The sequence below is a fragment of the Artemia sp. Qi Xiang Cuo genome, chromosome 11 (genome assembly GCF_049724085.1).
Source record: "Artemia sp. Qi Xiang Cuo chromosome 11, ASM4972408v1, whole genome shotgun sequence".
Taxonomy (NCBI): domain Eukaryota; kingdom Metazoa; phylum Arthropoda; class Branchiopoda; order Anostraca; family Artemiidae; genus Artemia; species Artemia sp. Qi Xiang Cuo.
In genome coordinates this window covers 25,022,838-25,036,873 of record NC_142804.1, presented here as the reverse complement: position 1 = coordinate 25,036,873, position 14,036 = coordinate 25,022,838, and the positions used below count along the sequence as shown (strand labels likewise).

Below are 14,036 nucleotides of genomic sequence, written 5' to 3'. Positions count from 1 at the left end.
ACTGAACACCCTTATAAAAATAAAGCTAAGCCTGAGATTCGTTATACTATAATAAAGAAAAAAACTTCCATTCTATCAAGATTATTATGTGTTTTTGGTATAACAGCTATAATAATAACATGGTTGCTTATGAAGACTAACCATATCTTTGGGTATGTGATACTTCGTGTGAATCTGACATGGCAGTATCCAGAGGGGGGGGGAGTGGAGGGATTAAACCTCCCCCCTGAAATGTTGGTCCGACTCGTAAAAACGTAACAAAAATGAATATAAACAAGTTTTTTATGTATTTTTTTAGTGTTCTTTTTGTAAGCCCCCCTCCCTCCCAAAAAAGAATATTGGATACGACCCTGGAATCTCATTTCGGGGCCAAAAATAATTACTATGTTTATAATGTTTCCTTCCCTACCCATTGCAACATTCGCTTGATTACGAAACAATTTATAATTGCACAAAGTTTATTCTAAAAAGATTAAACACTAACTAGCGCTTCGGAGCAGAAATAAAAACACACTTATTTTTCTGAATTTCACACCGTGAAAATTGAATATTCAAGTACAGATAAAAGTGAAAAGATCATATATCAACTATAGAAACTGGCAGTGAGCTTATTCTTGCTTTTCAACTTTCGGCTTCAAGTCTTTCAATAAAACCATGATCACTACCGTGAAACTAACCATTAAACATATGAAAAAAAATGAGGTCGACCACCCGTAAAGCTGAGCAACGTAGCTAAAAGGAAGCCCGGCTAACATTGCTCCAACTGAAAAGAAAAAAACATTTAGAACTATTATAATCTTGCAAAATAGAAGATGCCTCCTATGGATTAGAATTCAAAATTAAGTTTTAGCCAATGTATTCACACATAAAAAAACAACGGAAATTATCACTTTTTTATTGGTTTACAAGGAAACCATGGCTTTGAAAAAGAAAAGGAAGCCCACAAGAAGAAACAGCCCAGGAAAAAGAATAAAAATATTCAAAAAGACCAATCAATAGCAACAGCTAAAAAAAAAAAAAAAAAAAAAAAAGAAAAGCAATCAGTTTTTGGTTCATTTTTTGGTCAAACCTCCTATAAACACAGAAAGCTAGATTTATTAGAGAAACAGGAAGAATTAAATGTCCGGGAAAGAGGGATAAATGAATCCAAGGCCGTATCCAGGGGAGAGGTTCAGGGGTTTAAACCTCCCATTCCCGAAATCTTTGTCCATCTCGTAAAAACGTAGTAAAATTGCATAAAAATACATTTTTAAAGCGTTACTTAAAGTTTTTTGTACCGCCACACCGAAAAAAAAAGCTTGGATACGGCCTTGGACGAATCATAAGAATAGTTAAGTAAAGAATTTAAGAAGGACAAATACATCAAAGGCATAAAGTTTGCCTATGTGCCTACCCAGCCTCAAATCTGAAGGAATTTTCGATGTTTTCCATTATTTTCATATACGTTTTCTGTTTTGTGGTTATTTTTCTGTTTTTCCTATTTAGACACCCTCCCTCCCTCACAATCCCTAAAAATTTGCTCCAAAATGAGTTTCTGAATGAACACCGAATAGTATGCTTTTCATTGGTAAAAGGAGACTTGAATAATAAGCTTTAGAATATACTGGGATATATCACTCAGTCAGAATGAAGTCATTTTTTGCCTCCATGGCATCCTATGGATAGAAATAATTTCATTCCGGTGTGCTATTATATAATAAATTTAAATGTCTTGAATACGACATATATTTGCGTCGGAGATTAACACAACTGCTTTCGATGACTTTTTCGTCTTTATAGTCTTCAGCAGTTTACACCTCGCTACTGGTAAGAGATGAAAACTTAAAACATTGTCTCCCTACGGAGAGCACGAAATGAAAGAGAAAAGTTTCCTGAAGTTCCAAGAATTTCTAGGGATCTTGAAATTTCAAGATTTTCCAGAAAAAGGATCATATTTATTCTCGTCAAAATTCTGTGGCTTACGCCATTTTTGTACCAAAAAAGAACTTAGCTTGTTCGTACGCCTAGTCTGTCTGCAGCATCGTATTTGTAGTAAGATTAATTCAAAAAATATATTTTCTATCGAGAAATCAACTACACTGAACAAAATGGCTATCTCAAAATTTTTATTGGGTGTGTTTGCGGGAATGATGGGCGTGGGGGAACTAGTTGCCCTCCAATCACTTTCGACTATTAAAAAGGGCAATAGCCACTCCAATTTCCAATCGAATGAGCCCTTTCCGAGGTTTTTACGACAACTCCTTCGATACGAAGTGCCCTGGTATGGAAAAAAAATACATTGTGCCAACATCGTTCTTACTTAGGCAGCGCTATTGCGCTGGCTATGATCAAAAATCCCTACAGAGCTCCGTCTTCAATAACGCAAAATATACCTACCTTTCTTCTAAAAAGCTGGTGGCTGAATCAAGGCCGTATCCAGGGGGATTTAGGGGGTTGAACCCCCCCCCCCCAAAATGTTTTTCTGACTCGTAAAAACGTAACAAAATTGGACATAAAATTTTGTATGCTTTTTTGAGTTTTTTTTTGTACCCCCCCCCCCAAAAAAAAAATTGAGTAAAACTCCCTCCGAAAACAAATCCTGGATACGGCCCTGTGCTGAATAGAGTTGAAATTTGGAAGGGTGGAGGGTGATATTTGTGACTCCGATGAAAACCCAGCTTTTCTACTGAAATTTAGCGACATCTGTGAAAAATATGCCAATGGACCTTACCATTGGCTACGTGGGTCGTATCCGCCTACAGGTGATATATTTTGCATTCGAAATCGTTTCCAACCGAGTAAGAGTCTAGCTTGTTTGTGCAGCGAATAAGGACTAAGATAGGCTTTGCATCGAGTCAAAACTTGGGGTTTTTTGTTCTTATTTATCAGCTTGGCCTTGGCTCTTCATTAAACTGCTTCATCAAAACTCCGCAACTCGATCTTAGCTCGTTTAATATTGGGATCTAAATTCCTCACACGATTCCGGTTTTAAAAAGGCAAAACATACCTAGTTTCCTACTAAAACATATTTTTGGAGCATTTGCTAATTGTATGATTTCAGGCCCCCACCCCTCGGTCATTTCCTTCTTAAGGTGAAAGTTTAGGCCTTTCAGCCATATTAAATGAAATGACTGCGTCACAATTTTGATTCGATGACACTAGGAACTTCAAAGACCCCTGGGACAAAAAACACAGAAATGGGATTTAACTGTCTTTATATATGGCATTAGAGACTTCAACATCCAATCAAAGCAGTCCTCCCTAATTTTCTAAGAACGTCTCTTCAATAGGAAGTGGTTGGAAAGAACAATAATTAATGATATGCATGTCGATCTTTGCTAGTGCAAAGTCTCTGCTACTGAGTTTAATCTGATCATTCGTCTAGGTTGTTTGCATACTAGGTCAAGAGGAGAGTAACAACCAGGAATTGTTTGAGGGGAGGGGGTGAAGACAATCCTCTTTTATCTTTCTCTAAGTACACACTTTCTAATTTATCACATATTTTTGGGGGTTTTCAATCTCAAGGTGACAACCAGAAATGTTTTTATTATTACATATTTTATTCTTATACTCGATGAAAATATGATAGCAGCTTTTCCAATTACGCTAATGAGATCTATAAGGAATCTCCAAAACAGCTCTCTCCACTACGTTTTATATTTTATATGTTTTTCTTCCCCCAACGATTCATTGAACTTCACGACTATATCGCTAACAAAGATATTAATTACATACACAAAGGTAATTAAGAACATATGAGACAATATTTGGCAAACGACATGGACTTCTCTGAAAAAAAAAAAAAACACATATGCCTGCCAGTTCTTTTGCACTATCAGACACAAGGAAAAAACTATTTTAGAAATATTTAGGCATCACAATATACTTGGACGAGCACGCTAAAGACGCATGCTTTCTCTATTGAAGGACTCAAGGTTCAAGAAGTTCAAGTTTAAAACCAATCAGGAGGACGTTATTAAAGCTAATTCCATTTGATTACGTTCGACAAGTGAGCAACTACAATTTTAAATCGTTGAGGTCTAGCTAACATTAGTGGGACTATGAAATTGTTGTCATTTTACAATCATAGCTACGTTTGTAAATTATAAATATCGTGGAGAGGGGTAAATTAGTGTTCGCTTATAAGCTGGATTTTTGGTGAATCCTGGACTTTTTTTTTTAGGGGGGAGGGGGCTAAAACCTATATGACTTTTCTCTCAACAAGTTCGTTTATGGTTGGAAGGGGGGGGGGGTAGACTAGCAACATTCCACCTTCAGATTTGGAATTTAGATTTGCAAGTTTCAAAACTTATATATTAATATTCACAGCATCTTTTAATTCAAACATGTTTATCTCGTGGTCAGATACTGTCTAGTATTGGAATTCTATTTCGATTGTGGGGAGGCCATCTTTTGCCTGACCGTTTGAGTTTTTTTTCTTAATAGTTATGAGATTAAGACCTGTATGAACTATCATTTTCGGACTTTTTTTTAAGATCCCTTTTGTTTCCCTTTTGTTCTTTACGCTGTACCGAGCCTCCATACGCGGAAATTAAAATCTTTGGTTCTTTTTTGTAAAATGTATATATATATATGACTTTATTTTTATTAATAAACTCGTTGACGGGGGAGGAGATAGTGAATTTATGTTTGCTACTTTCCAACTTTAGGTCAGCATCCTTCCAACCTTTGCGTGCTTGTGTAATTGTTGCGGCTTTGCCCACGCCAAGGAGCACAACTCTTAAAATTTCCCCTGAGTATGGTCTTAGCATTCGGCAAAAGACCAACATAATTAAAAACACTTTTTAAGACTAGGATACCTGGAACTAAAATAAAATGTAGCCAACTAAAAAGGAACTATTTGGAAATTACCTCCAGTGAGATAGACAAGTGCGATTCAAAGACCATTTTTCAAAGGCTAAAAAGAACCTTCAAAACGATATCCCTCCTCTTTGGCCATATTTTATGTTTTTAGTATTTACTTCATTTGAGAAAAAAATTTAACAAATTAAATAAAGTGATCTTAATTTTGACATAGAATAAATGTAAAAGCAATGAAAACAAGCAAAGCCATAGGCGTATGGAAGGGGGGGCAGCTGCCCCCTAGAAATTCAAATTTACACTAGATATGGCTGAAAAAGCAGTTGAAAAAGGGTAAATGCCTAAAAAAGCAGTTGATAAAAGGTAGATGGTTGAAAAAGCTGGGAATAAACAGCTGAAATGACAGAATAAAAATCAAACAAGAAACAATTGCGCCTCAGAAGCTTTGCCTTATTTTCGAAAAAAGGAAGAAACACCCCCAAAAAGTCATAGAACTTTAACGAAAATCACACCATCGGATTCAGCGTATCAGAAAACCCTACTGCGGAAGTTTCAAGCTCCTATCTGCAAAAATGTGGAATTCTGTATTTTTTGTCAAAAGAAAGATCACGGATGCGTGTTTAGTTTTTTTTTTTTTTTTTTTTTTTTTTTTCCAGGGGTGATCATATGGACCCAGTAGTCCTAGGATATCGTGAGACGGCTTATTTGAACGGAAATTGAAAGTTCTAGTGCACTTTTTAAGTGACCAAAAATATTGGAGGGCAACGTGGCGCCCTCCCACGCTCATTTTTTCCCAAAGTCACCCAATCCAAATTTTGAGATAGCCATTTTTTTTCAGCATATTCGAAAATGTAATAAATATGTCTTTGAGGATGACTTAATCCCCCACAGTTCCGGGGGAAGGGCTGGAAGTTATGAACTTTGCCCATTGTTTTCATATAGTATTGGTTAATGGGAAGTATAAAGACGTTTCAGGAGGGATTTTTTCTGATGGGGGGGAGAGGGAGTGTTGGAGGAGGGGGTTACGGGGGAGGATCCTTCCATGGAGGATGTTTCCTAGGGGGAAGGGACATTTCTATGAAGGGGGCGACGGATTTCCCAGCATTATTTAAAAAACGATCAGAAATTAAATAAAAAAAAGCTAGTTTTTTCAACTGAAAGTAAGGAGCAACATTAAAACTAAAAAAAAAAACAGAAATTATTATGTATAAGAGGGGGGTTCACCCACTAGTCAATACCTCGCCCTTTTCGCTAAAGTTTTTTTTAGTAGTTTCAAAAAAGTTATCTATTTCAATTAACCGGCCTTTGTGATTCAGGGGTTTGTGATTCGAACAAAATTCTAACTTTAGCGTAAAGAGCAAGGTATCGACTAGGGCGCAAACTCGCTAATATACGTAACAAAACATACGAATATAGAAGTTCGTTACGTAAGTTAATTCGTAAGTTACGTCAGAACAAAATTTCGAGAAAGCCATTTAGCCAAACAAGTAAAATTAATATGCAAATTCCGTTTTAATTATTCATGTACGGTGAGCCAAAATCAAAGCTGCATTAATTCAAAAACGTTCAGAAATTAAATAAAACAAACAAGTTTTTTTAACTGAAAGTAAGAAGCAACATTAAAACATTAAGCGAACATAAATTATTTCATATATGAAAGGAGCTGTCCCCTCCTCAATACCTCGCTCTTTACGCTAAAGTTTGAATCAGTCACACAATTTTTTTAAACAATAAAAAAATTTAGCGCTAAAGAGCGATGTATTGAGGAGGGGACAGTCCCTTTCATATACGGAATAATTTCTGTTCGTTTTAAGTTTTATTGTCGCTCCTTACTTTCAGTTAAAAAAACTTATTTTTTTTATTTAATGTCTTGGAAAGATTTAGCTCTAATCCAAGAAGATTGATTAATGCTGAAGCTTATTGATTATTAATGATTTTTGGTGATTACTTATTAATAAAGATTTTATAGGCATGATAGAGCTTGCTGGCAATTTAAGCTTTTGTGAACTGCCAATATAAATTCAGCCCCCCACCCTTCATCACAGAATCGACTGCCCCCCCCCGTAGAGAAGAAGCTATGTACGCCCATGAGCACAACGAATGCGTAAAGTTTCCTAAAAAAACCTATCTGCTTCTCAACTAGATTTTGAGAAGCGTTAACAAACTCTGAACACCATCTTTTTTTAAATGAAAAGAGCAGCAAGACTGAAAAAGTATTCCCGTTGCGATTATCAAAGAGGCACACTTGTGCCTCTATAAAGAGGCGACCCACCACAATGTTAAGCGATTTCAGGTCCTAGAGGTCGCAGAGAGACGGCGGTAATCGCATTTTGTAGCCCAAGCTCAAACTAAGAAACTTGCAAAATTTCATCCTCCTCCGACTTTATCTTCATGGGGTAAACTGGGCCGGAAGTTTGGACCCTCCCACCACAGCCCCCCCATTAACGTTGTCCGATTGGGCTGAAATTTAGAAGTTAAGCTTTCCTAGAGCCCGGGGAGCTTATCCTCAAAATTTCAGCTCAATCCGATCTCTCCTTCTGTTTTCAAAAAACCAAATATAGCCACGTAAAATTCATTTCTTTTTTTTTCTTAGCCACGCCTACAAGCCACAGTTGGCAACAGCTCCGGGTGAATGAGGACTCATTTGAAGCAGAATTTGACCTGTTAGGGTCTGTTGATATTTTCACACCGAAAAAATTATCCACCGAATTTACATTTTCGAAAAACCTTCTTTTCCTATATTAGCCCATGTTAATTTTTCCGACCACAACCCTCCTTTAACGGTGTCTGATCGGGCTGAAATTTGAACCATGATGTTTCCTGGGGCCTGGGAACTTATCCTCGAAATTTCAGATCAATTTAGTCACTCCTTCCCTGTTTTCCAAAAACCAAATATCAAGTTTTTGGGAATTTGCTTGCGTCGAAAATAGCTTCCATATACTAAAAAACAATTACTTTTGTGTCTGTATAGTCTAGCGGTTACACTCCAGACTCTCAGGCGGAAAACCCGGGTTCGATTCACAATTAGAGCAATTTTTTTTAATACTGAATTCAAACTTTAAAAAGAAACCCAGTTTGTTTTTTAAATTATTTGAAAAAAATTACGTTTTCTAAAGACTTAAAGAGGCTGAGTTACAAGGAGCAATAATAAGTAATAAACTGTACAAAAACGTGCAGAAATTATTTGAAAAAAACTACGTTTTCTAAAGAGTTAAAGAGGCTGAGTTACAAGGTCGAACCTTAAAACGTACAGGGATTAGGAGGCACAGTTGGGGGCTGCCGCCCCAAACCCCCGCTTTCGCAGCCTTTAAATAAAAAAGTTTTTTAAACTGAAAGTAAGGAGCGACATTAAATCTTAAAACGAACAGAAATTATTCCGTATATGAAAGAGGCTGTGCCCTCCTCAACGCCTCGCTCTTTACGCTAAAGTTTGACTTTCTCACAACTCTTTTTTTAAACAATAAAAACTTTAGCGTAAAGAGCGAGGCGTTGAGGAGGGCACAGCCTCTTTCATATACGGAATAATTTCTGTTCGTTTTAAGATTTAATGTCGCTCCTTACTTTCAGTTTAAAAAACTTTTTTTTATTTAAAGGCTGCGAAAGCGGGGGTTTGGGGGCGGCAGCCCCCCGACTGTGCCTCCTAATCCCTGTACGTTTTAAGGTTCGACCTTGTAACTCAGCCTCTTTAACTCTTTAGAAAACGTAGTTTTTTTACAAATAATTATATAATAGGTTGGTAATTAGGTATTAGGCTTGTAATAAGGAATGAGACTTCTGATTATTAAGAACGTTGTTAGGCTTGTTATTATTATTTTGAAAAAAAAACGTAATCTATAGTCCATTAAAGGCAATAAGTGAATAGACGCTGGAAAAGTCTTATGGTAATTGCAATTCAAGATGTAGCTCCTGAAATAAATAAATGAAACCCCTTTAGCTTCAGAACTGTCAATAAATATGCTCTATTATCACGATTCCAGGAAAAGGGGGATAATAACCCTTTTAGAAAAATGGGCTAATAACTTGTGTTAATACCAATATCATATTCGAAAAATTTATTTCTGGGGCATAAGATGCTTAACGTCTAAACTTAACGTTAGACGAGTAAAAAAATATTTATATATTTATAAGAAATCATACTTACTATTGGCAGATAGAGCAACATAGGCATGGGCGGTGCCACTCACCACGGCAGGGTAAGATTCCGCAGCTAAAATTCCAAAAATTGCAATTGGACCGTAGAGACATCCTCCAAGTACTATACCAACAACTGTTACAAATATCTGTCACAAAAAAAAACAAAATTAATTAAACAAACTTACATTTATTTCAAAGTGCTTTCTTATTTGTGTAAATTTTTAAGCTTATAAAGTCTTTAATCCAATCAATTTAGCATACAAAACATAAATAATCAGTTGTTGACGCGAACAATTCTGTTTCTAGGGGATTAGACGTTATTATGAAATAAATGTTTTTCAATCAATAAATTCCTCTAGGAGAATTTCAAGGTGTAGTCTGAACTTTGATAACTCCTCTTGGCTTGAAAAGATTAATTGACTTCACGTAAGTTACAATCCTTGAAAGGTACTTCAGTTTATTCCCTTTGAGAAAAGAAAGAAATAAGATTAGATTATCTGAACAATCGTAACTGAGCCAAATAACAAGCGCAATCTATTAACATCAATATTTTCCATTCTCTCTCTCTCTCTCTCTCTCTCTCTCTCTCTCTTCTCTCTCTATGTCTATATCTATCTCTTTCTCTCATTTTATCTATCTATTTCCCTCTTTCTCTATCTCTCTCCCTGTCTCCCCTCCCCCTCTCTCTCCAAGTCAAAGTTCTGACTGTAGCCCAGGTCATTAAATAGTTCGTGGTAATAGTTTGTAATCAAAGGAGCGACTGAGTCCATTAGTAACCGAAATTCTAAAAAAAAGAATTTGATAATAATTAATCCATCAAAAGAATTGTTTTTTTACGCTGATTAGTTAGAATAGCTTTGTCCATATAAGAACTTTTTCAAAGAAAAATAAAGCGCTATAATAAACCAACGAAGAGGAGAAATGAAGTCAAATAATCATAAATCACAATAAATAAATAAATGAAGCCTAAAAACGAACAGAAATTCAATAAAATAACCGAATCACACTCCAAACGAAGAGATACTAATAGGAGTAGGGCTGGCGCACCCCTCACATTCTAAAGACCAGAATACAATTTGCACTTTACTGAAAACAATCCTAATTTCGAGCTATGTGCTTTTATTTCACGTAATATCAAAAAAAAAAAAAACACCATCATAACCGAGATTACTGAAATAAACAAAAGGGGATTGGTGGTTTATATAATATACTGGTACTCACTCCTAACAATCTTGGATTATCAAGGAGGCACACTTATGCCTCTATAAAGAGGCGACCCACCACAATGTTAAGCGATTTTAGGTCCTAGAGGTCGCAGAGAGACGGCGGTAATCGCATTTTGTAGCCCAAGCTCAAACTAAGAAACTTGCAAAATTTCATCCTCCTCCGACTTTATCTTCATGGAGTAAACTGGGTCGGAAGTTTGGACCCTCCCACCACAGCCCCCCTTTAACGTTGTCCGATTGGGCTGAAATTTAAAGATTAAGCTTTCCTAGGGCCCGGGAGTTTATCCTCAAAATTTTAGCTCTATCCGATCACTCCTTCCCTGTTTTCAAAAACCAAATATAGCCACTTAAAATTCATTTCTTTTTTTTTTCTTAGCCACGCCTACAGGCCACAGTTGGCACCGGATCCGGTTGAATGAGGACTCATTCGAAGCAGAATTCGACCTGTTAGGGCCTTTTGATATTTTCAGACCGAAAAAATTATCCCCCGAATTTACATTTACGAAAAACCTCGTTTTCCTATATTAGCCCATGTTAATTTTTCCCACCACAACCCCCCTTTAACGTTGTCTGATGGGGCGGAAATTTAGAGTACAAGCTTTTCTGGGGGCTGGAAGCTTATCCTCGAAATTTCAGCTCAATCTGATCACTTCGTCCCTGTTTTCCAAAAACCACATATCAAGATTTTTGGGAATTTGCTTGCGTCGAAAATAGCTCCAATTTGCTAAACAACTATTACTATTGTGTTTGTGTGGTCCAGCGGCTGATAATCCAAACTTTCAGAAGGAAAACCCAGGTTCGATTCACCATCAGAGCAACTTTTTTATATACTTTGAAAAGAAACTCAGTTTCTTTTTTAAATTATTTGAAAAAAATTACGTTTTCTAAAGAGTTAAAGAGGCTGAGTTACAAGGTCGACCCTTAAAACGTACAGGGATTAGGAGGCACAGTTGGGGGCTGTTAAAGAGGCTGAGTCACAAGTTCGAACCTTAAAACGTACAGGGATTAGGAGGCACCCTGTACGACGTGATTCGAGTATTCAGGAATTAAAAGCCTTAACACAAGAATGTTCAAGAGCGGGGGTTTGGGGGGCGGCAGCCCCCCAACTTTATCTCCTGACACGATCAGCTAACAGTTAGTCAAGCAATAATAAGTAATAAACTGTACAAAAACGTGCAGAAATTATTTGAAAAAAACTACGTTTTCTAAAGAGTTAAAGAGGCTGAGTTACAAGGTCGAACCTTAAAACGTACAGGGATTAGGAGGCACAGTTGGGGGCTACCACCCCAAACCCCCCGCTTTCGCAGCCTTTAAATATAAAAAAAATTTCTTTAAACTGAAAGTAAGGAGCGACATTAAAACTTAAAACGAACAGAAATTATTCCGTATATGAAAGAGGCTGTGCCCTCCTCAACGCCTCGCTCTTTACGCTAAAGTTTTTATTGTTTAAAAAAAGAGTTGTGAGAAAGTCAAACTTTAGCGTAAAGAGCGAGGCGTTGAGGAGGGCACAGCCTCTTTCATATACGGAATAATTTCTGTTCGTTTTAAGTTTTAATGTCGCTCCTTACTTTCAGTTTAAAGAAATTTTTTTTTATATTTAAAGGCTGCGAAAGCGGGGGTTTGGGGGTGGTAGCCCCCCAACTGTGCCTCCTAATCCCTGTACGTTTTAAGGTTCGACCTTGTAACTCAGCCTCTTTAACTCTTTAGAAAACGTAGTTTTTTTCAAATAATTTCTGCACGTTTTTGTACAGTTTATTACTTATTATTGCTTGACTAACTGTTAGCTGATCGTGTCAGGAGATAAAGTTTAAAAAAGGGGAAAAACTTAAAATGTAGTTTGTTTTAAGTACAATGAAAATTGTATTTTCAGATGTTTTGCGCCGGCAATGCTGCCGCACGACAGTTTGCTGAGCATATACATGGAGTGCTTGTTGTCAATATAAAGGATTTTTCGACGGTGGCTCGACTATCAGGCCTTTAGAGGTCTTAATGGGAACCTACGGCTCCAAGAAAGAGCAATTTGACCGATCCATGACAGTCCGCGGCGAATCTCTAACAAATCCCACTCCCATCTGCTATCTGCATTAATTTCGAGAGATTTCCTCTAAGGATTTTGTGTTGATTAGTGAAAGGTAGAATAGAATCTCTGGTAAAAAAAAAAAAAAAATAAAACATTGAATTAATCACATTCCTTAAGATCAATAACAGCAGGTGGCTTCTTTCTCTTGATCAGCCCAGATGGTTACAAACCTGTGTTTTCCAGATTTAACTTTGTATAATTTAAGAAAATTTTGATTGATTTGATTTTTTATTCTTCAAAGTCTTAGACCAATATTTATGCTTAATGTTCTTTGACATTAATGTTCTTTAACATTAATTCCAATGCTACATAATACACCAACTGACAATGAGCACTAATATACTTATACTAATATAAATATACTTATACTAGATGAGTTAGCAGATTGTCCAAGAGCATTTTAGAGGCCATTAAACATATTAGTTAAAAAAAACTTTTCTCGAAAAAAAAAGTTTTTCAAACAAAACAGTTCCATGACAATTAAAACTTAACACGACCAGATCTTACTACCAACGAGTAAATGAAACCCAAAGCGAACACAAATAAGAGGATACGCTCCAATGTTGCCAGTAATAAAGAGCCATGAGCCTTCAATGTATTATTTTTCCCCAGAACCACTTCATATGAAAGGGGTGGTTCTAGATACTGTGGAAAGGACTCATTCAATTGGAAATTTGCAGTTCTAGTGCACTTTTCAAAAGTCAATAGTGTCTGGAGAGCAGCCAGACCAACGCGCTTGCCATTTTTCTACCTGCCCCATCCCCTCGTAACCTCCAAAGATGTGCGATCAATTTTTTGCGATGGCCATTTTCTCCAAAACAATCTAAAGGTCAAACAAAAATGCCTCCAAGGATGACAAGACCGCCACCGACCATGGGGCAAGGACCGTATCAAAGGGCCCGGGGACACTTCTTAAAGAACAATGTTGACTTTGTGTATTATTTTTTTTCTGTCGGTCACTTCTAATGGAATGGGTTGTCATAAAACTTAGGATGGGGCTCATTCGATTGAAAATTGGAAGTTGTTCCGTTTTCAGAGTCAAAAGTAATTATATTAAAGTAATATGCAATTTTTCACAATAAAAACTTTTTTTTATATCTTTCACATATCCCGACGTGTACATGACAGGACGTAACCGACCCGTGACGCATATGACGTATGGGTGTCCTGCTAAATTCCTAGTAAAAATAATTGTTCGCTCTTTACAGTTTGAGCTATGTAAGAAAAATAATAATACTGACAAAACTTGTGTCAAAATACTGTTGAATAACACTGCAGTAATTCAAATATATTAAAAAAAAAAAAAAATCATAAACAATACTTCGATCATTGTCTATAAATTGTACTTTTCATGACAAACTGCTAGTAGTAACGTATCAATTACTATCACCAGTGATTGCGTAATATGCCTTACCACGGGCCAGTCATTGAATACCGGTCCTACTAAGGACAAGTTTTTCTGACGTAGATTTCTAGTTCATGATATACAAGTTTTTTTGTTTTTTTTAGGTTAAATCCGTGGTCATTCATCTGTAAGTTGATTAGTAGGTTTTTTTTTTTTAAACTTGACTATTCGTTTCATGGGTTTCATTACAAGTTTTTTTTTAGGTTAAATACGTATCGGAAAAACCGGTGTATCTTTTTAGTTTTCTTTACTATTCATATTAGTAAGAGACTTGAATTAAAAGAGAATAGTTTTTATTTGCAAGGATATTAGTAGAGGAAAAAAATGAGTGGTGCATTTACATTATTGGAGATTAATGATGGAGCTAGCAACAGTGATGTAATTACTTCTT

General features: G+C 36.4%; 1 protein-coding gene across 2 annotated transcripts in view; it reads right to left on the bottom strand.

The window, feature by feature from the left end:
- Nucleotides 1–415: 415 nt before the first annotated feature.
- LOC148946795 (glucose-6-phosphate exchanger SLC37A4-like) overlaps nt 416–14,036 on the bottom strand; it is a 237,746-nt gene continuing 224,125 nt past the window's right edge. For both annotated transcript variants that reach the window (XM_089096608.1, XM_089096609.1), the window contains exons 9-10: nt 8,942–9,080; nt 416–763 (exon numbers count right to left, since the gene is read on the bottom strand). In XM_089096608.1, coding sequence (XP_088952734.1) covers nt 609–763; nt 8,942–9,080 — 294 coding nt within the window. In that variant the 3' untranslated portion in view covers nt 416–608. The remainder of the gene's footprint in view (nt 764–8,941; nt 9,081–14,036) is intronic.